This window comes from Poecilia formosa, unplaced genomic scaffold (genome assembly GCF_000485575.1).
Source record: "Poecilia formosa unplaced genomic scaffold, Poecilia_formosa-5.1.2 Scaffold62, whole genome shotgun sequence".
Taxonomy (NCBI): Eukaryota; Metazoa; Chordata; class Actinopteri; order Cyprinodontiformes; family Poeciliidae; genus Poecilia; species Poecilia formosa.
This window is the reverse complement of record NW_006800001.1, coordinates 1423169-1447468: the sequence shown is the minus strand read 5'-3', so window position 1 is coordinate 1447468 and position 24300 is coordinate 1423169. Positions and strand designations below refer to the sequence as shown.

The following is a 24300-nucleotide window of genomic DNA, read 5'->3' as shown; positions in this document are numbered from 1 at the left end:
AGCATTTAATGGTTGCTATGGAGACGTTGTGAATCCAAGACGCCCCAGTAACTTTCCTGTTCACCGTCTGTGGCGACAAAAATAAAAAAGGGTTCTCCACCAGCCTAGTGGCTAAAAAAAATCTAACTATACTTATACTCCAAGGAAACAGAAAATCACAAGTAACCCATTAAAAATTAATTGCAACTGAATAATCAAAACCAATTCTTAGAGTGACATCATTGCACTGCAACAGGACATGCATTTATTTAAGTCCTTTTCACGCATCTGTTTGTCCTGTCCTTGCACAAAAACTATACTGACTTTTTTTTTTTTTTATTATTTTTATAAACATCATTTCTGTTGTTCTCATGTTCTCAAACACTAAATCCTTTAAGAAGCACGCATGTCCTATTTCTCGAGCCCCACGTTCAGCTGTAAGTGTTGGCTGCTGATGGGCTCCAGCTGGCCCCCCCTGACTGCAGCATGTGTGTGTGTGCATGGATGGATGGATGGACGTTACATCACTTGTAGTGCGGCCAGACGCCAGCAGCAGCAGCGGCAGCGGCGGCAGCATCCAGCAGCTCTGGAGGAAGGGTGCGAAGGAGGGGGAGAGGGGCGACGCACAAACGCAGCTGGCCATATTGCACACCAGCTCCGCGCAAATCGGCTGCGTCACATCTAAGAAAACACGCACACGCAGCAAGGCTGGAACGAGAAAAGCCGAGGCATCCAGGGAGGAAGCGCACAGGTTCACAACGCGACTCGGCAGAGCTGGTGAGTGCTTGCATGCAGAAAAGAAAAGCATGTTGATGTTTGTTCCTTCCTTTTCTTTCTTTTTTTTTTTATTTTTTATATTACAAATTATAATGCAGTCAGTTTCCCCTTACGGCGAGTCCTCTCCTCTCGTGCGCTTTTGTTAATCTCCCACCTCCTGGCCCACAAAGCGCCTGACATCATGCATATCGTTTCTGTTTCTTTCTTTTTCTTTCTCTCTCTCTCTCCATATGTTTCTCCATAAATTATCCCCGGAACCACACACACACACACACACACACACACACACACGGGGCGTGACTAACAACGACGCCCCTTCATTTTTAGCGTCACCAAGCGCTTATTTCCACCCTTTTTCTGTGCAGGGCAAAAATGGTGAAACTGGGGAATAATTTCGCCGAGAAAAACAACGGGAAGGCGGCATCTGAGGACGGATTTGACACCATCCCTCTCATCACACCGCTAGATGCCAGCCAGCTGCAGTTCCCCCCATCGGATAAGGTGAGATTTCTGATTTCATTAGCTGATTTAAAGAACAAAATCAAATGTTTAATACATAATAAAAAAAATCTATTAAAATTGAATATCCTTGCTTCCTCAAGAGATAATTTACAGCTGCTGTGTATGTGTGTGTGTGTCTTGACCAGGTGGTTGTGAAGACAAAGGCAGAATATGACGGTGAGAGCAAGAAGGGAAAGCTACGGTCCCCTAAAATCGCAGAGTTCTCAATAAGCATCATCGAAGGCGTCTCCGAGCGGCTCAAAGTAAGACCAATGATTCTCCCTCCTCATTTCCCAAATCCCTCACCCTCCCGCAGCCTCATGTGTTGGAGGACAGGCGGCTGTGTCCCCTCCTGCATGGGGCATCTGTCACTTTCATCCCCCCTCCCTCCCCCCCACAACACCTCTCGATGTCCTCATGTTGTACAGAGACACAGGGAGCCATAATGCATAATGATTCACTTAACCCCGCCCTGAGGCTCTCATTAATTCTGCTGCTGCCATGGAGATGGCCTCCACTTCTCTCCCACCTCCCCTTCCTCTATCTGCACCGTTCACACCTAATGATTCCTGCGTGTTATTCTAGCCAGAGCGAGCGCTGAGAGAACAGGTGGAGTTGGGCTAAACCTGCACAGACCCCAGGCGGTGCAGGTTGGGGGGGAGGGAGACCGGGGTCTGCATACGGGGTTCCCTCCTTTATCTCCACGTTCAGGAACAACAGGAGGACACCAGCTCCGCGAGGAACGTCGAGCTTCCTTTACGAAGGTTTGAGGGCGCAGACATGTGGGAGAAGGAGAGACGCGTCCCCGTCTCAGAGAGCGGCAGGCCCTTTCATCACAGTCGGGCTCCTGTTGCTTCACTTTGTGTGCCGTCTGCTCCGCTTCACAACTGTAGGATTTGATCAGACAGATAAAAGCCAGACAACACCGAGAGTCTGCATAGGATGTTCTGTTTGGGAAAAAGAAAGAAAGAAAAAAAAAATAAAAATAAAACAACAACATCCCTGAAACCACCATTTGTTGGCTTAATTTTTATTTTTTTGAGAGCATGCAGCAGTATATCCATTTATACTGGCTAATAAAAAAAGAAATAGCTTAAACAGATATCTGACACTAGAAACACCTTTTCTCCCACATCCTCTGCTATCCCGCTCTCTCGCTACACTGAATCGCCAGTAGCTGTTGCGTAACTCTCCCGAGAATCAACAGTTCAGCCTCACAGATGGCCACCAGAGCTTCATGCTGGTGGAATTACTACAAGCATTATTGTGCTGGGGCTCCAGCTGGTTTGTTACCAGTACAGTGAATTTCACATTTTGTCAAGCGTCAAAGAAAGCACACTGGTAAAAAAAAAAAAAAAAAAAGTGAAAGAAAAATCAGACCTGGTTTTAAACTTTTTTTGTTTTTTCTTTTGGGGTTTTTTGGTCTCGTCCAATCAGAGAGTACTCTGTTTCCCCTTGCTGTGGATCACGCCACACTTTTCAGATTTTCATGCGACAACTAAAGCCAGGTATTATTTTCATGCACCCGTTCTTATTTCACTTACTAGTTCTGTTGTACTTTTTGCTGGTCTGTCACATAAAATCCTATTAATGTGCATCAGAATATCAAGTATGATTTATGTACATTCATACTTTTGTCTACATTTACATTTTTCCATCGGTGTTCTGTTAAACACTGTTTTCCTATTTAACCTTTCAAATAAAGGAAGAAGCATACAGCTGGAAGTAGCACTGATTGAAAGCCAAAGAAAATCACAAACATTTAAAATATTGACATTAGTTGTTAATGTCTATGGAGAAAATTTATTTATATATAAAAAATGCTTGATTGATACTGTCCCAATGCAGCTCCTGTACTGGTATAAATGCCAAACAATACAAATGCAATGGTTATTAGTCGACATAGAATAAAGTATCAGATTACAAATTCAAGAATTTATAACAAACCTCTATTTAGTCTTTGTTCAACGTATCAATTGGTGTAGATTTTAAAACATCTAAGCTTCAGATACCACTAAAGCTCTGCAACATTCAATCCAACATGTTGGTCAAAAATGCTGTTCAGAGCCCTGGCAAATTTAGCTCTCAATTAATCTTAATGTTACCAACGTCCGTCTTCTGACTGGAAGTGACAGCAAGGCTTCGGAGTGGCCGAGTCAGAGTCCTGATTAAAAATCTCTGGACAGAGCTAAAGATTAGGGTGATGGAAAAGAGGTCTTTCAACTCAAAGGACTTGGAGATTATAAAAACAATTATTTTTAAAATAAATAAATAATTTCAATATCAGCAAAAAAAAAAAAAAAAAAAAGCAAAAAGTTGGTACACATTTGTCCTCAAGGTAAATGTTTCCCACTTGAATTTCCAAAATAGAAAAGTTGCATAAAAAAAAAATACCGATTCTGACTTAAATGTCTTTCTCAGCTCAACAAATGTGTTGATGACAATGTGTTTGAACAAAAAGACAAACAAATAAGATCATCTATGATTTGTTAAGCATGCACACAATTTGCTGCAATAACCCAAGTAAGTCAGAGTACAAGTCCCTTCATAAATGCCATTTGGCTTTTAGATCATTTATAAAAGTTATAATTCATGCAGTTCTGTATAATGATTCAGGGAGATTGGTTTGCTTAACAAAACAAATGAAATCCATCAATCCAACTTTCCCTTTCTAAAAACGAGCAAAATGTCGGTGAGTCAGTTCCACTGACGGTCATTTTCTCTGAAAGGACGAAACTGAAGAAATTTGTAAAAACAGGAACTGAAAGATGTTTTAAATGTGAAACCGGAACTAAGCAAAGTTATAAAAAATTGTATTTATAAAGTTTTTCCAACTATAAGCTGCATTCACACAGCCTCCTTGGTTCATTACTTGAAGCATTTACACCAGACAATATGTATATTCGGGTCCGTTGGTCCAATTTTGTCCACATCCTGCTTTTCGCTGGCTAAAGTTTCACCGTTGTCTGCTCTCATGGAGGCGTTTCTGTCACCTTCAGGTGACACTGCTGGTGATCTGCGCCCTGGCCTTCCTGGTGTGTGTGGGGTTCCTGGTCGTCTACAAGCTCTACCAGTATGACCAGCCGTGTCCCGACAGCTTCGTTTACGTGGTAAAACCTTCCTTCTGTGTAAATACTTAATATCTGAACTTGAAAAGAACTTTTTTTTTTTTTTAATTAAATTATAATTCAAAGCTCCTGTACAGCAAACCTTTTGGTGGAGGTTGAGTTTTGCTTTGCAGCTTGGAAGAGAGGCTTTGTTTTGTTTGTTTCACTAACCTTCGTCTTTCCTCTCATGTATCTTTAAATAGCCCCAATGAGTCACAGTTTAATCGTTGCATATTCTGCTGGATTTGATGCTTGTTTTCCTGTTGTTAACTCGATGTGTCGTGTTACCTCCTCCCGGAGCAGCAAGGCCACTGCATGCCGACCGGGCTCTACGGCAACTACCCCCCTCAGGGCCCCGGGGGCCGCGGGCGCCTCTTCACCCTCATCAACCGCTACAACATGGCCAAGCAGACGATCACTCGGTCAGTTTCTCCGTGGGTGACCATCATGTCTGAGGAGAAGGTGACCCAGCAGGAGATGGAGACCGCCCAGAAGCTGGCCTAAAACCTTGCTGGGATCAGGTGGCCTCACGCCTTTGCTGCAGAAAATAAATAAATAAATAAATAGATAAATAAATAAATAAATAAATAGAACGGCTGTGCCATTCGAGCAAACCTCGAATCCTGTGGATGAAAAACAAAACAAAACAACAACAACAACAAAAAAACCCATCTTATTTTGTCTGAGGTGCTACGCTGCCTTGTTGATGTAGTTTGGTCAGCTGATGTGTACAGTAGCTGGAAATCTGTGGAGGTTTTAGCGTATGTTGTCAGCACGGCGAGGCTCAGTTCGGTGGATTCGCGGTTTGCTTGGATGGCGTACGTCGCGCATTTATTTACACGAGAAAAAAAACGGAGTGGTTGGCATAGAAGAAACACGCGCACCGTCTTTGTACATACACTCACTTTAGTACTGAGATCGTGAGCCATTCTGTGTTTGCGTCGCCCGTCTGAGAGCACATGCACGGACGACTCGACTCCGGCGGCGACCGGTTTGCTTCGAATCTCGTTTTTGAGCACCGACGACAGCTTTTCACACCTCCGATCCGTTCTTCTCACAAACTTAGTGCCGTTTCCCTCCCTCCCCCTCTTTACCCCCCACCCAAATCATTGATTTTATCTGTGCAGAAACATTTTAATGTCATGATATTGTGAATCGTTAAGCCTTGACCTAACAGAAATGTACCAGCAAAAGAAATATTTTAAACGGTGTTGTTTTGAGTCCTCTTATATGGACTTCTTAATGATTGTTCCCACTTTACATGGACAGCAGACGCTTTTCTTTGCTGGCTTACTGTGTACCTTAAATACTTGCTTTTGATAGCACAACTTTAAATGCTGTTGTACTGAATGTTATTATTATTATTTTTTTTTTGCAAGTGAAGAACACTGTATTGTGCAGCGCTTTGCTTTGATTAATGTCACCTCAGTCGGCGGTTCGCAGCCATCAGAAACTAGTTTTAGCCTGATGTAGTGGAACAATCTGAACCTGCTGCTTTTCCTTTCTCCTCTTTGCCATTTAACTCGAACCGTCCCGGATACATGAACCGTTTTTTTCCCCCTTTTTTCCAAGCAATGTGATGACTACCATTAAAGTGCATTTGCCACATGAAAATGTTAAATGAACAACCGAAATAAAGTGCTTTCATTTCAAACTGATGCCTGGATGTTTAAAGATTAAAACGACTTAAAGTACTCTGGTGAAACATTTGGGAGTTTACAGAAAACATTTTAAGCTTAACTGACGTGTTTGAACTGGTCTCTCTTACTTGTGGATCCACAGAGGGGTGAAATTAAATATACACCGGTGGTCTTTACTGGTGTTTGCAACCATGAAAACCACCAAAGACTAATGCTTTTTGGTGTCGATTCAAGGTGAAGTTGAAGAGTTTTGGAGCTAATCCCCGCTTCCTGGCTCAGCCACAGCCATGCAGTAATGCTAGTAGAGCTTGCGTAGGGGGGAGAGAGTGTTGCAAAGTCAATGACTTTGTGCAGCTGGCTGGGCATTGTGGGTTTGACAGGTACACGTTTTACTAATTTGCAGTAGGAAAAATGTTATTTCGATTTGTATTATAGCCGCCAGCACTGACAGTGAAACGTCCAGCCTGATGCTCTGGCGATCCAGCATTTTCCAGTTTAATACAAACAGAAATCCTGGTGATTTCTGGGTTATTTTTAACATCCTCAACTCTTTCCTTTCCGTTTGAAGGTGAGAGTTTGGGTCTGACGGCTTTGCAGCAAGACAACGATCACAAACAGACAATAATAAAACTGTTTTTGGGACGGTTGTATCAGGTCAACAGACGTCTGGACCTGAACTTAACTCATAAATGCTTGTAGATTAGCAAAATTAGCATGCAGCAACTCTCAGCAGGTAATTCTTGTTAGCGTAGGAAACAGCGACACACGGTGGCTTTCTGCAGATCTTCATCCTCCTGAAATTCCAGCCTAAGTTACTAAACTCACTACCTTAAAAAAACTGTTGCAAAAAAATAATCAAAATGCAACTGAAGGTGTTAATTTTCACAAAAAAAAAAAAAAAAGTAGAGGTGGCATTTGAGTCGATTATTTTTTTAATTTAAAGGAAATTTCCCATTATGTGACAGGAGTTCAGAAAAAACACCAGCTGCAGTCAAACATTTATCACTTTTAGTGGTAGAATACGACTGATAATCAATCCACTGGATCCCATTTTAAGCTGGAGTTCTGTCCACTCATCCCATCAGAGCCCAGATTCACAGATCCGCATCAGGGACAAACACGCCACCGTTTCCACTCGAAGACGATCTTCACGGGGAACACCAGCTGCGGCACGGCGAGCCGTCCCTTCAGTCCAAATGTTGTCATCGCCGCTTTCTAAGACTTTAACCAGTCCAGTGCAGTCCTTTGAAGGAGCGCTGCTAACCGTCGTACCAGTCCAGAAATAAGAGCGAGAAGGAGCACATGACGAGGAAGAAGAGGATCCACACTCGGAAGCCGGCATTGTTTTTGATGGCCTTGGAAAACAAACAAACAAACAAAAAGTTCCACTAGATGTTTTCTTCCAAACACATGAAATCAACGTAAAGTGGAAAACTTTGACCTACCTCTCGAATATCCTCATTGCCTTCTTTGACGTTCTCCGTCGCTCCCACGACCAGCTGGTGAATGTTGTCTATGTCAGTTTCCTGTTTCACAAAGTCAAAACGGGCAGCACGTTTACGCACAAATCATAAACGCAGAATTTAAGGCGACAGAAACGGAGGAGTCAGGAGGAGGTCGCCGTCTTACTTGTTGGAGCACTTTTTCAGCAAAGATCTCCTGAAGACGTGAAATCTCCACCACTTTCCCTTCAATTTGCCTGGTAGGTTCAAAACGTAAGACATTAGAAATGATGATGGGAACATACCGTATAAATCAAACATTATCTCGTCTTGAATGCCTTTTTTTTTAACTTCAGGATTAAGCAGCTTCTTTTCTGTACAGATCACCTGAACTGAGGTTTGAACAACAACTCAAAGCCTCACCGTCCTCCTTTGGACGGGTCACAGTTGTGTTCACCAGAACAAACTCACCTCACTTCATCCACCAGGTTGTTCATTTCACTGACCAGTTTCTGGTTCTCCTGCTCAAACTGGAGTAAAAACAACAACAACAACACGTTTAAATCCTCCCAACTGGTCCCAGACAGATGAACAAGATGTTTCACGTCAATTCAGGATGAATGAAATTGAAATGTGACACATTATCTGGTGTAAAAACTCTCAAACTGACCATTTTCACAATAAAAAATAAGCCTCAACGTTTCTCTAAAATTCTAATAGTTTAAGTTTTAGCAATTAACTATATATATATATTTTTTTAAATCAGAGAGCTGATTCATATTGCTTAGTCAGTCTTTTTAGCCTTAATGCTGCCCACCATCTGGATCTCCTCCGGGGAAAGCTCGTCCTCCACCCGGCCTTCCTCCCACAGGTTGAGGGCGCTGTCCTGAACTTCTGACATGTTCTTTTCTACGACAAGGACGAAAAGGATCGGTTAAAAAGTTACTACTTTGTTAAACCGGATTTCAAAGGCAACTACAGTTTCAGTTTTAGAAATTATAACATGTTGGATAAATTCAAAAATATGCATTTCAAGCTCCCATTTTTGTGGCAAATCTAAATTAGAAATCTAAAGTTGTGTTAGCCTTGAAATAAAAGTCGATTAGAAAATCAACAAAACAGATTTATTATGTACAATGACTTAGTTCCGGTGTTTAATTTCTATTAATGCCGATACAAATGTTTTGCAACGAATAAAGACCCCAAATTCATTTCTTCAGAAAATTTTCCACAATATGCAGCAGTGTTGACACCAAACCAACAACACTCAAGTTAAATACTTAAATAAATTACCCCTTCATGGTTGCCTAATTTGTTGAAAAGTGTTTGTAAAGTCATTGTTTCCAATCACAGTGTGAAGTGTTACTTTCTCACCACATGTGTTCCGTGTTGTTACTGTAGCTTTTTTTTTTTTTTGTCGTCTGAGAAGACCTCTCTGCTTTAGGTGGGCCTTTTGTTTTCACTCTGCTCTCGGTCTTACCAGGACTTTCCTCCTTCACAACTTTCTCCTCTGCAGGCTCCTCCGCCGCGGTTTTCTTCACTTTACCGGGATGTTCTGGTGCCAGTCTCGATCTGAAACCAGTACACATTGCCTGCGTTTACTCGAATGCACCGAGAACAACCGCAAGGCCCACGCAGATTCAATCGATGTTTGAATGAAGCGTGCAGATACTCACAGTCTCTTCTTGTCCACCATTCGTTTGACTCTAATGGCCCTCTGCTCAGAGTACAGCTTGCATACCCCTTGAAATCCAAACGCAAACATGTCGTAAATGCGCGTGTGTGTGCGTGCTCGGGTCTGGGTTCGGCGCATTCAGATAGGCCACGAAACAACGAAGCAGAAAATTACCTCTCAGATACACGTCAACGAGGTCCAGCACTGCTACCCTGTGTTCCTTAATCTGAGCTGATGTCGCCTGCTTCTCCACTGTGGATGAAAGCAGTTCAACATTTACTCACAGACAGAAATACGCAGGAACTTTTCCAGCAAAAGATCCCTGCATGCAACAGAACATGTGAAAAACAAACATAACAAAAAATCTTAGCAAATACGCCCACATATGTTGCAAAGTGTCCTGTTTTTTTTTTTTTTGCCACATGACTTTATGAGAGACGGACAGCAGTGATGTAGATGAAGCGACTCCAACAGAGACCTTCGCTGCGTAGCTGCTTGATGGCTTCAGAGCAGGTCCTCATGAAGGTCTGAGCATCCTGGTCAATCTGGTCTCGCTCGCTGTCGGTCATACGGCTGAGGTCTGTAGAGATGAGACTGAAATGGAAAACAAAGCACGTTCAGTCAAGCAGTTCAATCATTTCAGCGACAAACTGTCCCACAGGAAAACAAAACTACTCCACCCAGTCACTGTGCCTCCAGCATCACAGTCATATTACCCCACGATAAATTCATATCAACCCCAAAAGGGCAAATTAAGCATTTAAATTAGTCCATGAACATATTAAAGCTTACAAGATAAACATACAGATATACTTTTGATAAACCGAAAGTGCTCAAAAGTTCAAATATAAGGAGACAGCTGTTTTATTTGATTAACGTCACCTTCTGATGGACCTGAGCTTTTTAAACCTCACATCGCCACCGCCTGCTGCCTTAATGGACGCCAGAAAGCAAGGTTAATATTTACAACAGAAAAATACCCGAGAAGGTAAAAGACTGAAAAAAATGTTGATGTTTTATTGTAATAAGACATTAAGGATGTTCTTTCATTTCAGTTTATAAATCACGGATTATTTATTCTTAAACATGGGGTTATGCTTTTTGATTTCTTTTTTTTCTTCTTCTTTTGCTCTTTCCTTTGGTTTGTTGTTTTGTTGCATTTCCTTCTAATTTATGTAAAGCACTTTGAACTGCCTCTTTACTGACAATGTGCAATATATATAAAACTACCTAACCTACCTCACCTTAGTTTTTTTCTCAAATTGCCTACTGACAATGGTAATGGTCAAAACCTGCCTTCATTTGACCATCATTCTTTTAGAGAAAAACATAAATTTAAATCAAGTAACAGTGGCTGGACATTAAAGAAACAAACAACTACTGAATGATCCTGCACTGAAGCCACTTATCGCTCTTCATGTTTCTGTCAATGTTTTTTGGCTGAGAATTTGTCAACCAATCTCTTAAATTAGGGCTAATCTCCACGCCCACAGACACAACGGCAGCATAAAAACCCCCAGAAAGCTTTTGAGCAAAGAAAAGACCGGATTAGTCCCTGGGCGTGATTTGTTCTACACTTGGTTGAAGCTCAATTATTCCAGACAATTAGACTGGAGCCTGCCACAGCAGACCACCCTACATGCTGCTGACCTTTCGCCAGCACTCACTGCCATCAGCGCACGCACGCACGCACGCGCACACACACACACACACACACACACACACGCACACACACACAGAAGGCATTTATTTACATAAACATACCTTTGTTTTCTCTTCAAAAATCAGAAAGGATTACCAAAATTATTTCTATTTTATCCCAGAATCCTGAGAGGAGAGTGTGATTAATTAAAGGGTTTGTCCGTCACATTTGGAGTAAAAAGTGACAAACGCAAGCCAACTGCAAAGCGCTAGAGTTGCAGCATCATGTTATGAGGAGGTTTTGCTGCAGGAGGGACTGGTGCGCTTCACAAAACAGATGGCATCATAAAGAAACTTGTGTGGAAATAGTGATCTGAAGACACCAAAAGGGGAGTAAAAACTTAGACTTAGCGACAACTAGGGCTGTGTAACAATATTGATTTTGCGATATATATATCGATATTTTATTTTCTAGGAAAAAAAAAATCGATATTCATCCGCAAGTATCTTAACATCCAACTGTCACCTTGCTCACTCAGTGCTTGCTTCGCCAGGAGAGTGATTAGGTCATCAGGCTTAGAGTGATTCCTTCAGATGTTAAGTGTCAAGATTAAAAAGGTATCAAACTATTCAGAGCAGGGTAGTTGGTGCACTTTATTTACTTTACAAATGCACGTAAGCTACAGTTTGTACTGTTTCAATGAAAACAAAGCATGTTTTCTCACCACTTCTTTGATTCATTTTGTCCAGCTGTCGACTTTAAGTCTGAGTCCATGTCCAACCAGAGCCAGGTATTGTGTAGTTGGTGCTTTTAATCAATTTTCAGTTAAATTAATTCAATCCAACTCTATAGCAGTCACAAAATGTCACCAAAATCACTCTGTCCCTCTAAAATCTTTCAGAAAATCACAAAAGTGTACTGAATTGTATTGTTTGCGGAATATCGCAATATATATCGTATCGTGAGCAGAATATCATGTATCGTATTGTATTGTGAGATTATTGTATCACTACAGCCCTAGCGACAACCGAGGTAAAGGACAGCAAAGTCAGTGTCTTGTAGCAGCCATCATTCAAGAAAATTTGTGGGCTGAGATGAAAAGGTGTGTTCGAGCAAACAAGTCTGACTCGGTTACAGCGGTTCTGTCATATTCCAACAAACTACAGCAAGAACTTGTGGAAAAAGACACAAAACACAGTTTAAAAGGGAATTCTATTAAATATTAAGTAAAAGTTTAATTCCCCCCACCCCCTTTTTTTTTATATTAACGAGTTACAACAACATTTAATTTCCCTTTAGGACTAATAAAGTATTTTTGAATTTGAACTTCAAAGTAAAAAGAATTCTCTCTTTTATTATCCTGACATTTAAAGAGCTATTTTGTGCTGTGTCTGTAAACATCTGGTTTTAATTGAACATGATATTTTTCATCTGGTCTGCTTCGAGTTACTCTAATTGTCTTGAAGAAGCTTACCTTCCGGCGCTCACGTAGTCTTTTCGGTGCTGTAGCAGAAAGTCTTTGAGCTTCGTGATGTTCGTTATCTGCCAAGACAAAGTGAAAAGACGCATTAACAGACCTGGATCCACTGTGCCAATAAGACTCTTTGACCTGTGTACAAATTTGTTCCAGAAGGAGCTTCATTCATCCAAAAAGGAAACTAAATTTCTCCGTTACATTCAGACAGAGCCAGAGTAAAGTATCGTTCGGTATATATATACTGGATCTGACAGATGGACTAATTCAGTGGATCTGACGTCTGTTTGACTTCTCAATATTTACTCGCAGCAACTCATCAATTTACGTACATAAAAAAAACCCTCAAACCAGCAATTTCCTCAATTAACAGCTCTCATAAATAAAAACATGAGCCTCTGCGCACATAGCACTGACAGAGCGATCTCTAATAAGCATTAAAATTATGATCCATTTATCATAGGCGAAATGTCTGGGTTTGTGTGTGTGTGTATGTGTGTGTATGTGTGTGTGCACAGGCAAAACCAGAGGAAACTTGGTGCGCTCCAATGTTTGCTGTTGCAATTTGGTCAAATATTAAAACAGACCAAATTGCTTCCCCCCGTCCGCAGGGCTCCGCTGCCAGGGTGAGAGTGGGTGTGGATGCACACACAGTGGGCTCTGTTGGGTCCAGAATACGACGGAGCTCAGACAAGCCCGGGATTGAAAAATGACACAATGAGTTTGACTGTGACAGCGGCCACAGAAGCGGCGGAGGGGGTGGTGGTGTTTGGACAGCGCGACGACGCTGTCTTCAGCCTTCGGACTTCTCACTCTAACAACCTCAATTATGAAATTGCCTTGGCTGCTAGGAGTAACCTGGCACCCGCGTTTAATGGCGGCTCTGAACATTCCTCGCGACACGCCGACTCTGAGCGGATTTATTAAAGCTGACGTCCCGGTAAAGAAAACGCTATTCCCAATCCGGAGAGAAGGAGACAAGCAGGGTTAACGAATTTGTCTGCTTAGAAAGATAACAGTGATGTAAGGCTCTGCGCCGGGGGGTGTTGGGGGTGGCGGCATGTTAACACAGGCAGGGGCAGCTGAGGTGAACCTATCCTTGTAATAATAGCATTATTTGAGGTCAGGAGCTAATTGTAGCTCAGTGTGACAGAGCTCAGAAGGGGTTCAAGGAGAACAGAGCACTTCCTATGGCTCAGATTGTCAGGTTTGTAGCCTTGCCCAGCACATGAGAGAGTGGGGACTCGTTTAACCAAAGAGGCTGACAGCACTACACAGACGACTTTCTGCTTTATTGTCTTCTAAGGTCACTTTTGTGTAAGGAGTTTCTACGTAGAGTGGGACAATGGTACAAGAGTTGGTAAAGTGTTTCAATACATTTCAAGCTCATGAGCTCAAAAATGTCAATGTTTCCCAATTCACCAAGTAAACGTTAGATAAACAGGGTCATATATGCACAGATGTAGAGTTAGTGTTTTAATTTTACCAATGTATTTCTTCAGACAGGAAGCAACATTAATGTTTTGGAGAGGCCAAGCAGAATCCCAACATGAATCTGATGGAGAATCTGTGGAGGAATCTAAAGATTATAGTTATGGCAAGGAGGTCTGCCATAACCATTTTGTCAAAAGTCGTGACTTCTTTGCAAATTTCAAAGGGAGATCTACCCAAATATAATATAGTCGAGCCTCTGTTGAATAACAGGAAATCTGTAATGAACACAAACATGTGGCATCCATTGATGTTGCTGGTAGTATTTTAAGTCAATCGCAAAGAGAGAAAACGCTCATTTTGGATTTAATGAAGACCCAAAAACTGAAACACTGTAAACAATGTGAAAACCTTGTTTTTGTTGGCTTTTACTGAGACATAGCAACAGTTTCTATGATTATCGTTGGCTTTGGGGAGTCGGTGAATGCGTTTGGACACGACAACGACATCTGCAACATGGCATGAAATGATCAATCTTAAGCAGTAATGAGAAAACACGAAGAGCACAAGGTCATCCTCAGCTTATTTCTGTTCGTTTTAGCAGAAAAAGCTTAAATGCTAACATTTTTAACAAAATGTGGCAATTAAAGCGCATATTTGAATTTAAATACAGATTTGGCCTTCTGCTAGGTGTAAGATACAAACTCATGGTGATATGAGAAGTTTACCTTTAACCATAAACTATGCTTTCTGTCAGCAGGTAATGGCCTCGTCCATGACCGGTCCGGCCATGACGCGCTGGCCGGATACAGGAGCACCTTCAGCCAGAGACTCATTTTGCCAAAGCGCACCACAAAAAGTCATTTCTGCCTGTTGCCATCAGGCTTTACAATGCCCAAGTATGTGCTAATTGATTAAAAAAATTTCTGTGCTCATTTATAGGTTTTTTATTGATTAATATATTGGATGTGATTGCTTGTTATTTATTTATTCATTTATATCTAGTCATTTTGAACTTATCACTCTTAAGTACACACACACACATATATATATATATATATATATATATATATATATATATATATATATACCTATTTTTTTTTTTTTTTTTACAAACTTTGTATTTATTACCTAAGATGGAGTAGCTTTCAACAAATAAGCAATTTTCCCTTGGGGATCAATAAATTCTATTCTATTCTATTCTATAACTTGGCACTTAGTTCTTGATGTAAAGGCAAAGCGCTGTAGAGCAGCTTTTAGACCAGCAGGGGGTGGTAAATCCTCAGCGTTGGAGCTTGAAGAATCAGAACGCAAACAAGAGAGAACAGAGCGTGTGGATGAGTTTTTGTGTGCGTTGTGTGGAAGGCAGGGGAGTGCGAAGCCTGCTGCTCTGGGGGCTGAGCAGCCTCCTGTGTGTATACATTGGAGCTCAGATTCCCAGCACAACCTCAAGGGTTTGCAGGGGGTCAGAGGGATCAATTGCTCTTGTAACTTAAGACCTTAAAGAGCAAGTAATTCCTCAACAATGAGGAAAGGGGTGGCCTCGTGCATTGCAGCTCGCCATATATGTGTGCAACTAAGCGCGTGTAACCTTGTGTGTGTGTGTGTGTGTGTGTGTGTGTGTGTGTGTGTGAGTTTGCATGCAGCCAACAGAGGTGGGTGTGAGGCAGGGCTTGCAGCGGAGGCAGAAGGAGACAGTCTGCCGGGCTATATCTAATCTCGTCATCATCAAAGACCCCCACTTTAACTCCTCACTTTCTCCTTCCCCGCTGCTCCCCTCCAGCCCTGACTGAGCCCAAACAAACCATCAGGAGGGATTATTATGAGGAAGAAAAGGGAAAAGGCTTAGCAAACAGATTTCCAAAGAGCTTGGATGGCTCTTTGTTGTTGTTTAAGGCAGGTAACTGACAGAATCTGGCGATGACCGCACTGCTTTGGTTTAAGACCCTGACTGCATGTCCTGACCGTGGGCTATCCGTCCTGACGCCATGCGATGTCGGGTTTAAATACGCGGGCTTTCGCAGAGAGAAGTGCTTAGGACTGGGCCACATGTTGACTTTATTATCATGTTTATGTCTGACTCACTAATGGGGCTCAGTTTGCTTTCCTCGAGTGTACCCAGTTAGAAGGCTTCAGTCAATTGAATATACAAACACAATCTATAAGAATTACAGCTTTCGGAGTATTTATAAGTGGTGAAATTGGTCTTTTGGAAATACACAATTTCATTGTAATAATGTGATAATACTGAGGAGTGTTTAATTGATAAGTTTGCTTTCATAAAAAAAAAAAAAAGTTGTACAAACTTTCAGCTATTTTGTTTTTAACAAATGATGGTGAAATCTGGGATCCACTTAAGGTCAGATCTAAATAATTGTGGTTTCTGATAAAGTCCAGACAGTTTCAGCGTTAAAGGGCCAATCACTGTGGTTAAGGTCGTCTCAGTTTTGGGTTGGGACAACCACCGATTGGTTTGTCTCTCACACCTGTTTCTGATGTAGATATTCAACAACCAATACATAAACACACATGCTGTGAACAACAGATCACGGATGGCACTCTTGATTAAAATCAGTAACTTGTTTCATACCAATCAGGCTCTTCCGGCAACAAGAATAAATAAATCACGGGTTGAATTCTACTTTGGCTAAAACATTTGGCCGTTTCAAAAACTGCAGCGCTGGGAGATGAAAGCAAGTTGTAAAATAAACATCCATCAACTTGTTATGTAGTTTTTGTCTTTTCGTCATTCTGTTCTTGGTAGCGTAACACTGAGTGAAGGACAACAAAATCAGGAAGCTGTGATAATATTTAATAATAATAATAATAATTAAAAAAAACTTCAGCATATGTTGCATCCCTATTTTAAATAGCAATATTATAACAATCTTACTAGTAAAAAAAAAAAAAAACCTGAATATTTGGCTCATGTAATGGAACTTCATTTTAAATATATAAACTGTGTTTATTATGAACGGTACAGAGGGTGTACTTTCTTTTTACTATCAAAGTATGTTGCGAAGACTCTACGATAAAGAGACTGCAGCAGTGCCATAGTGCTCTATAAATGAATAACAGCAACAAGTCAGTTTATGCAACACATTATTTCCCCCAAGTCCTGTTTTAGAGCCAACATGACAAGAACTTTAGGATTTTATACGCCAAACAAACAATACTAACAAAAACATTTTCAGGAACAGAAATTTTTCAATGTATACGTCAGTGTCACCATGTGATACGTGAATTTCCCAACCAGAACTACAATAAACAAAACTAATCAAAATAAATCATGCACACACACGTATTGAATCCTGTACAGTCATTAATTTATGTGGTACCAGTGTGCATTTAGGTTACGCTTGTTTCAGTCCAGATTCACACTAAAACATAAGAAAGATAAGGATAAAAATGCTTTAATCATGACTATTTAGTCTGCATATTTGTAGCCATGGTGGTAACATGGAAAAAGCCTAACGTAAAAAATATCACTGGATCTATTTCTTGAACAGTTTTTCCCCACCATTAAACATCAAGTGCTGCATGATGATAATCGGCTCAACAATTGAAGCAAGACATCAAGTGTTCAGAAAGGCTAAAGAACACAGTTTTTTTCCGTACCTAAGTGTAACTGAGGTAATCAGACACAAGAGTCACGTTATATTTCCTTTGAGATTTTGTATGCACAACTACAGATTTAAAAAAAAAATTGTTTAGGTATAAATGTAGCTTGTATGAACAGAAACGTGAAGGCAGCAAACAACTTCTCCGTTGAGTCTGGTGAAAACTATGTTAGCTTCGGATGACTGAATAAATACGAATGAAAACATAAAACAATGTTCTGACAGTTAAATAAACATGAAGTGCTATAGTTTCATGCAGGATATTTAAACACAACATTTGAAGAACAAAAAAAGCTACGTAGCACTTTTTGTAAGCATGACCCGATGAAGAAATTGAGTATGTGCGCGTTTTAGTTTTAAAGTGAATGAAATTTGGTAATTTCATGGTGAAGTATACAGGAAACTCTCATGTCAGAAGACGAATGAGGATAACAAAATGATTAATAACAACAAAAAATCTCTAAAGAGACGTCTTTTTTTTTTATACATATTTTGAAACTGAAACCCACATTTTCCAATCTTGACATGTTGAAACAATGTACGTCTGTAGACCATTAAATATTCTTGTAAAAAAAAAAAAAAGAAAGAAAATACTAGTTGGATCTAAAAGTACAAGCCTCAAACTTCAATTCATGCTGATTTTATAGAAAAATGTGAGATTAAGCCAACTAATAATTACAATATTTACCAGGAAAATCCTGGCAAGCTAACTTTGTAGCTTAACCTCTCAACCATCCACATTCATCTGGAGTCCAGGTAAAGACAAGGTTCATCAGCTCATTGTGGTCCTCAAACAGGAAGCTTGGGCATCATTTGACCCTCATTACCATGACCAACAATGTGTGTCCGCGTCCTTTGATTACGAAGTTCACCACCTATTTTGCCTCACTTCAGTGGCATGTTCTCTTGTCTTTCTCGTTTTGAAGTGACTAAAAGAAATAGGCCTCCACGTCATAATATAGTTAAACCCCCAAATAAATAAAAGTCCTGAAACTAAACACACAGAATTAAAAAAATAAAATAAAAATGCTTACTTGTCATTTGCTTAATGGCAATTGTTCAGGGTGTCATTATTAATTAAATATTAATTTAAAACTTTCCGTACAAGTAACTTCAAAGAAAAATGTTAAATTAAAATGTTCCTAATTTTAATTGAAACACACAAAGAAACACAACAAAAACCACTATTTGCTGACGTCTCCATACTCTTAAAACAACTAAGTGTGAATCAACGTCAAAATATTCCAATTTTAACATTCTCAGAGATTCACGGCGATCAGATGTTGTTTAGCGAGTCAAGCATAATTTCATCATATTTAATCTGAAACTAAATCATCCTCAAAAACCAAAAAAAAAAAATGTTAAGAAAACTAGATGAACGAAAATGTTTTGAAAGTATAAGTGTGCTGTTTTAGTATAGAGGGATAGAGGATAATATCGCAGCGCGCTTTAAAGAGCTGGCTGCCCGCCTCGCTTTTCAGCCTTTCAAAGGAAAACACAGCGAGAAGGAGCAGATTCTGGAATGGCAATTCTGACGGCACAGCGGGGAGCCCCGCGCTGTTTTCTACACCCAATTTAACAATTTCAGAGTGACCTCGTCCATTTAAAGTTGAGAAGGGCAACATGCTGTGGGGAGTGACGAGGTGAGCGGTGAAACGGAGATCACAGCGTTCCACAGCGGCCCCTGCGAGGTAAAAAAGATTCCCCCCGACCAAACCTCATCACACTAACACTAGCTCTCCTATTAGCCAATCAAAACAGGGGTTTTTTAAAAAATCACTTTGAATGGAGCAACATTTCCTTTCTTGCTCTGCTGAATTTTGAGTGGAGGGAGGAAAAAAAAAAGAAAAGAAGGGAGTCTCATAAGACCACTGTGTATTTGTCAACTTTGATGTTTTCTTTCTATTTCTGTGAGCCTCCAATGGGAAGTCGGGACGGAGAGTCAGTGGGAGAGTTATGCATGTCTTGAAGGGCACCCACATCTGTTGTGCATTAGGTGCCGGCCGTCAACATTGTTACTGGGGACCTAATTTAATATTTTCTCTGTTTTGATCTTCCACCTTTAATCACTGGCTCTTGGGAGGATCGGTTTTCCTCAAAAATTGTTTGAGAGCCGAAAGAAAATGTTATTGCAGCATGTTTATGGAATCATGCATGGGAAGAGGCGAGTCGGGCAAGAAAAAAAAAAGCTGCACATGTCAGGCTGCGTAGAGAAGAACGGACAGGAGAACTGGGCTAAGGTGGCTGAAAACCACGACATAACTTGAAGCAGTCAAGACATTCCAGACTTTCATTTTCCACAAAAAAAAACAAAAAAACAAAAAACAAAAAAAAACCTTCCACTGAGATGATCTGAGATGATATATACACCGAGGAGCAGACAGCAGGATAAGGGGTTGTTGGGGGGGCTGCAATAGCCAGGCACCACAGGATAGGTTCAGGTTTCTTTGGAAGCAGCAGCAGCAGCAGCAGCAGCAGCAGCAGCGCTTTTATTAAAACTCCACTTCCAATATCAATATAACGGAACGTAACAAGAACCTGGCTGCGCAGAGCTGCGGCAGTTGGCCTCGCGTCTCCCTCAAAAGCGAAGGCCGGAGCCGCTGGGAACGACCGGATGGCCTCTGCCTCTCAGGGGAGACGTGAGATGCTCCTTCGGGATGGCTTTGAAGATGTCCACGTTCGTGATATGTACGTTTGAGGACAAGGTCTCTCAGCGGCAGAAGAGCAAAGAGCCCTTAGCTGCCAATGAGCTGCCCTTACTGCCAACTGCAGATGATGAAGACTGTCTACTTCATTTTTCCGAACTAATCAAATTCCCAGTTTTCTGGAGCAGCTCAAAACATGGTGGCGTGTTCCGTAATCAGCTGTGGTCACACTCTACTTAAGAGGCTTGTTTTTGCTCAGTAGTGCACATAAATTAAGAAAATAAAAAAATAAAAAAATAGAGAATAAATCCTCGCACAAAGACTAACTCATACCTACAGTTATTGCTGCCATGTGCCATTTCTTCTCTCATGCTCTCACAGCTGTAAAGTCTGTTTCGACTTTGCAGCTCCTGCATCAGACATGGGCCGGTCACTGGCAAACACAGGTTTTAAAAAAATATACTTTCAAGTTTAAGATTTTAAATAGCAATCCTGCGCCTTGAAGGCCTTTTTAGTGAGATGCAACAGGATGTTTTGGAGTAGAAGGAGTTTTGCCTACGGAGCACAGAGTATTGCAACAATCCTCCACTTGGTGATGTGGACTAAGACCAAATTTAGATTTTAATTTGGTGATGTGTAAGCCAGCTGAAAGAAGGGCCATGCACTTTGTTTACAATGAGGATCAGTTTGGGTGTGCGGAAACATTTCTGGTTGTTAAAAATGGCGTCAATCTAAAGGAGTGCAACCATCACTTTTATTAATTTGGCACTTATTTTAATTAAAATCCCTTATGGGAAGATACGAGTGGGATGTCTGGAAAACAGCTGAACTCCGACTGGCTTCCAGAGAAGATAGCCCAACTAATTAATATCTAAAGAGAGCAAGATTAATAAAAATGAGCACAAGCTTTGCAATAAGCATGTTTACTTGAAAACTATTCCTGAATTTAGCAGCCATTTCTCCCATGTCTATGCTTAAGTAGGCCTGTCGCGATAAACGATAAATTGATTAATCGGACGATAAAAAAAAAAAAAGCTATCGAGCCCATTTAAATTATCGGCATTATCGTTTCTCCCTGCATTTTTCCATGACACTGGATGAGAAAGCTCAACTCCGGTGCTCTCCACTGACCCTTCCCTTCCTCATTTTTTTGGGATGGGAAAAAAATGAGGGCAAAAAATGAGGAGAGGGGAGGAGAGAACTACTGCATCAGGTAGTTAGCGACGTAGCGCGCATCATTTTGTACTTCTGCAGCTTTAGCACTCTGTGAGGAGTTAGCAAGGTAAAGAAACACTATCTTATATTGGGGAAAAGCTCGAAATGGAACTGATTTCAAAGCCGAATGCAACTGCAGCAGCGTGGGAATATTTTGGATTCAAACCAAATGACCGAGGCGAACCGCTGAACCTTTGCGAGCCGGTATGTCGCATTTGTCATAAAACAGTAGCAACTAAGAGCAGAAATACAACCAACTTGTACAAGCACCTAAAGCACAACCATCCAACAATTTTTTTTACAGCTGGGGATAAAAAGTAAAATCGGTGACCCGTCTCCATCTTCAAGTTCGCAACAATCTACCATCACTGAAGCAATTAGTCGACAGGCAGCGTACAAAAGGGACGGCGCAAAGTGGTGCGCGCTCACAGACAGCGTAGTTCGCTTTATTGCTAAAGAAATGCTCCCATTTAAAATAGTTGAAAAACCAGCATTTCGAAAAATGTTGCAAACATTTGATAGACAGTACGAAATCCCCGGAAAAACATACATATCACAAACGGCTATTCCACAACTGTACAACAGTATTAAAGAGGACGTAAAGGAGGAGATAAGACATTTCAGTTTACTCTGCTACGTCGGATAATGTGGTCAAGTTCAAATATGACCCCTTATATGAGCTTGACCATTCACTATATAAGTGCTGACTGGACCCTGCACTCTAAATGTTTAGAGACCAGATATGTCCCAGATAACCATACTGCTGACACATTGGGTGAAAACCTGAAAGCTACTTAAGCAGACTGGGGACTGGATGAGGACAAACTGGTCTGCATCACAACAGACAACGGTGCTAACATCGTCGCTGCAATAGGAAATCTTGGCTGACCATGGCTCAACTGCTTTGGCCACAACCTCCACCTTGCTGTTTCCCATGGCCTAGACAGTGACAAAGAACGGACAGCACGTGCCATAGGACTCTGTAAAAGTTTGGTCAACACATTCAACCTGAGCTTCCTTAAAAAGAGAGACCTGGGGAAGGCACAGGATGAAGCTAATCTTCCTCAGCACAATCTCATTCTGGTGAGTTATTTTTTTTAAAGTAATTTATTCATTCATTTGTAACTCTAAATATTCAGAGTTATCTTTATTTTTATAGCATGTAGACAAGTAGAATCTACATGCTATAAAATTAAGACCATATAATTAAGACTGTTGTCTGGCAATAATTTTACATACAACACAAATTATTAAGGAGAATTTGAAATGTAAAAAGTATCACTTCTTTAAAGATGTTGAAATACATCAACAACAAATAGTATTGTTCTAATATAGTTCTATATATTATTATATTGGAACAATATAGAGTCATTTTGGTGTTATATCTACTTGTTGTCACAAGGGGAGTATTGTTACCTGTCAATGCTGAAGTTTGGCCCTAACAGAGTAACATTATATAATAAAAACATTTTCAATATCCCACAGGATGTTGTCACATGATGGGGTACTAAACAGAAGATGGTTGAGAGGGTGTTGGAGCAACTCCCAGCCATAAGACGAGTCCTGGTTCAAGACAGAAAGCACAGCCATCACAATCCAACCTGGCAGGATGTTTTGGTGTTGGAATCCATCAACGCAACAATAAAACCACTGGCTGACTTTACAGATGTCCTTTCAGGAGAAACATACATCACAGTGTCCTCTGTTAAGCCTATGCTGGAACTGATTAAAGGCGAACTCCTCTCTCCAAGCCCTGAAGAAAGCACACTGACTGCCAGTATTAAAAAAAAAAACATATTCAAGATACTGACTGAAAAATACAGCTGACCTGCCATCCATGCCCTCCTGACAAAAGCCACCATCCAAGGTACCGTGGCAGAATGGAGGAGACGGGGTTATTGGATGACGTCAAACATCAGCTGGTGCAAGAACTACTGGAATTAAAAGGGCCAAAAGTAAGTGAAGAAGGTGTAAGTGGTGAGGGCTGNTATTTTGGATTCAAACCAAATGACCGAGGCGAACCGCTGAACCTTTGCGAGCCGGTATGTCGCATTTGTCATAAAACAGTAGCAACTAAGAGCAGAAATACAACCAACTTGTACAAGCACCTAAAGCACAACCATCCAACAATTTTTTTTACAGCTGGGGATAAAAAGTAAAATCGGTGACCCGTCTCCATCTTCAAGTTCGCAACAATCTACCATCACTGAAGCAATTAGTCGACAGGCAGCGTACAAAAGGGACGGCGCAAAGTGGTGCGCGCTCACAGACAGCGTAGTTCGCTTTATTGCTAAAGAAATGCTCCCATTTAAAATAGTTGAAAAACCAGCATTTCGAAAAATGTTGCAAACATTTGATAGACAGTACGAAATCCCAAGAAAAACATACATATCACAAACGGCTATTCCACAACTGTACAACAGTATTAAAGAGGACGTAAAGGAGGAGATAAGACATTTCAGTTTACTCTGCTACGTCGGATAATGTGGTCAAGTTCAAATATGACCCCTTATATGAGCTTGACCATTCACTATATAAGTGCTGACTGGACCCTGCACTCTAAATGTTTAGAGACCAGATATGTCCCAGATAACCATACTGCTGACACATTGGGTGAAAACCTGAAAGCTACTTAAGCAGACTGGGGACTGGATGAGGACAAACTGGTCTGCATCACAACAGACAACGGTGCTAACATCGTCGCTGCAATAGGAAATCTTGGCTGACCATGGCTCAACTGCTTTGGCCACAACCTCCACCTTGCTGTTTCCCATGGCCTAGACAGTGACAAAGAACGGACAGCACGTGCCATAGGACTCTGTAAAAGTTTGGTCAACACATTCAACCTGAGCTTCCTTAAAAAGAGAGACCTGGGGAAGGCACAGGATGAAGCTAATCTTCCTCAGCACAATCTCATTCTGGTGAGTTATTTTTTTTAAAGTAATTTATTCATTCATTTGTAACTCTAAATATTCAGAGTTATCTTTATTTTTATAGCATGTAGACAAGTAGAATCTACATGCTATAAAATTAAGACCATATAATTAAGACTGTTGTCTGGCAATAATTTTACATACAACACAAATTATTAAGGAGAATTAGAAATGTAAAAAGTAGCACTTCTTTAAAGATGTTGAAATACATCAACAACA

At 40.9% G+C, this 24300-nt stretch overlaps 2 protein-coding genes across 2 annotated transcripts in view; one reads left to right on the top strand and one right to left on the bottom strand.

Annotated features, from left to right (window-relative positions):
* The first annotated feature begins 457 nt into the window (after window positions 1-457).
* Window positions 458-6018, top strand: nsg1 (neuronal vesicle trafficking associated 1). Its single transcript, XM_007554232.2, has 5 exons — window positions 458-756; window positions 1122-1257; window positions 1404-1520; window positions 4257-4367; window positions 4668-6018. The coding sequence occupies exons 2-5, from the start codon at window positions 1129-1131 to the stop codon at window positions 4866-4868; spliced, it is 558 nt and encodes a 185-aa protein (XP_007554294.1). The 5' UTR covers window positions 458-756; window positions 1122-1128; the 3' UTR covers window positions 4869-6018.
* Window positions 6019-6918: 900 nt separating this feature from the next.
* The window catches only part of stx18 (syntaxin 18), an 18885-nt gene continuing 1503 nt past the window's right edge, over window positions 6919-24300 (bottom strand). Inside the window, exons 2-11 of the mRNA XM_007554230.2 lie at window positions 12238-12305; window positions 9600-9715; window positions 9296-9373; window positions 9123-9189; window positions 8927-9018; window positions 8264-8355; window positions 7918-7976; window positions 7634-7703; window positions 7450-7530; window positions 6919-7359 (exon numbers count right to left, since the gene is read on the bottom strand). Of these exons, the coding sequence (XP_007554292.1) occupies window positions 7264-7359; window positions 7450-7530; window positions 7634-7703; window positions 7918-7976; window positions 8264-8355; window positions 8927-9018; window positions 9123-9189; window positions 9296-9373; window positions 9600-9715; window positions 12238-12305 (819 nt within the window). The 3' untranslated portion in view covers window positions 6919-7263. The remainder of the gene's footprint in view (window positions 7360-7449; window positions 7531-7633; window positions 7704-7917; window positions 7977-8263; window positions 8356-8926; window positions 9019-9122; window positions 9190-9295; window positions 9374-9599; window positions 9716-12237; window positions 12306-24300) is intronic.

What these genes read in the sequence shown, in the direction of transcription:
- nsg1 (XM_007554232.2), top strand. Translation starts at nt 1,129, where the DNA reads ATGGTGAAACTGGGGAATAATTTCGCCGAGAAAAACAACGGGAAGGCG. An exon ending in AGTTCCCCCCATCGGATAAG is followed by an intron (nt 1,258 to 1,403) that starts GTGAGATTTCTG and finishes TGTCTTGACCAG; the next exon opens with GTGGTTGTGAAGACAAAGGC. An exon ending in CCGACAGCTTCGTTTACGTG is followed by an intron (nt 4,368 to 4,667) that starts GTAAAACCTTCC and finishes CTCCCGGAGCAG; the next exon opens with CAAGGCCACTGCATGCCGAC.